We start from the raw sequence: 1,255 nt of genomic DNA on the forward strand, positions 1-1,255 counted from the left end.
GGTGGTGAGGTCTTGTTAACGTCATCTTCTCACCTGTTGGCATGTTTTAGATGCCCGACCAGTTTGAACAAGCAGTTGTGGTCAACCAGCTGCGGTACTCCGGGATGCTGGAGACAGTCAGGATCCGGAAAGCTGGGTATGCTGTCAGAAGACCCTTCCAGGATTTTTACAAAAGGCAAGATGGAGCTGCGGAGACCCTCTTTCTTTGCAGAGGGGCCGGGGAAAGGATCTTAGCACAAGGTGACGCCGGGCATTCTTCTTTTGCAGATATAAGGTGCTGACGAGGAACGTGGCTCTGCCCGAGGACGTGAGGGGCAAGTGCACGGCCCTGCTGCAGCTCTATGACACCTCCAACAGCGAGTGGCAGCTGGGGAAGACGAAGGTAAAATTTCGGAGAAAGAACGACCGTCCCATCAACCCCCTGAGAGATGTTTGAGTTCGGTGTTCTGTGATGACTGCTAGCCAACTGTTTTTCCAGTGTTGGGAAGATACACATGGTATCATGCTAGCCATACTCTTTGTCCTCCCAACATGAGTCTTTTATCTGAAGTCCTTGACTTTTCAGGGACTCTGTTCTCGGGGACATATTGAAGCATCGGATCCTAAGTGCGTGTGTTTTCATTCAGTTCAGTCGACCGATGTTGGCTGATGGGCAACTCAGTGCCAGGGAAGAACTGGGCAGCCTCTGGCATCTAAGAAGTGATACCCCAGACCCTTCTAACTTTGCATTATAAGAATAGAATACTGAATGTTCTCCCTGCACCACAGGAGCTGTTGTGTGGGAGACCAGCAAGTAGTCCGAAATCCGGTAGGGTACCCAAAATCCAGTCTGGAAAGCCAAGTTGAAATCCGTTTTTTTAAACATGCAGGTGTGACTGAGGCCTTTACCCCTTAGCTGAGTGGCCCCAAGAGCAAAAATTAGCCATAAAATTGGCAGTATGACCTCTTCTCCCTGTATCAGGAGCTACCAGAGCTCTCATTTGGGGTTCCATTCTCCTTCTGCCACCCACCTCCAGGGTCTTATCACACAGGAGAGGCAGAAATGCAGGCAGCTGGGGGTCGGCTTTTGAGTGTATGGTTGTCTTCAAAAGTAAGAAGTGTTCCCCAAGCCTCATCCAAGTGTTCCCCAAGCCTCATCCTCCTGACTCTACAAGTAGGAATGGAGCAGCAGAGAAATATTTTAAAGTTTCTGCTCATATTATGCTTTTAACCTAGGAGTTTCTTTGTTTAAAAAAAAGAAAGAGGAGGAAGAGGG

General features: G+C 49.0%; 1 protein-coding gene across 1 annotated transcript in view; it reads left to right on the top strand.

The window, feature by feature from the left end:
• Positions 1 to 1,255, top strand: part of MYO10 (myosin X) — a 223,371-nt gene that overhangs the window by 186,282 nt on the left and 35,834 nt on the right. Inside the window, exons 20-21 of the mRNA XM_007448889.1 lie at positions 51 to 175; positions 268 to 382. Coding sequence (XP_007448951.1) covers positions 51 to 175; positions 268 to 382 — 240 coding nt within the window. The remainder of the gene's footprint in view (positions 1 to 50; positions 176 to 267; positions 383 to 1,255) is intronic.

The sequence above is a fragment of the Lipotes vexillifer genome, unplaced genomic scaffold (genome assembly GCF_000442215.2).
Source record: "Lipotes vexillifer unplaced genomic scaffold, Lipotes_vexillifer_v1.1 scaffold778, whole genome shotgun sequence".
NCBI classification, from domain to species: Eukaryota; Metazoa; Chordata; class Mammalia; order Artiodactyla; family Lipotidae; genus Lipotes; species Lipotes vexillifer.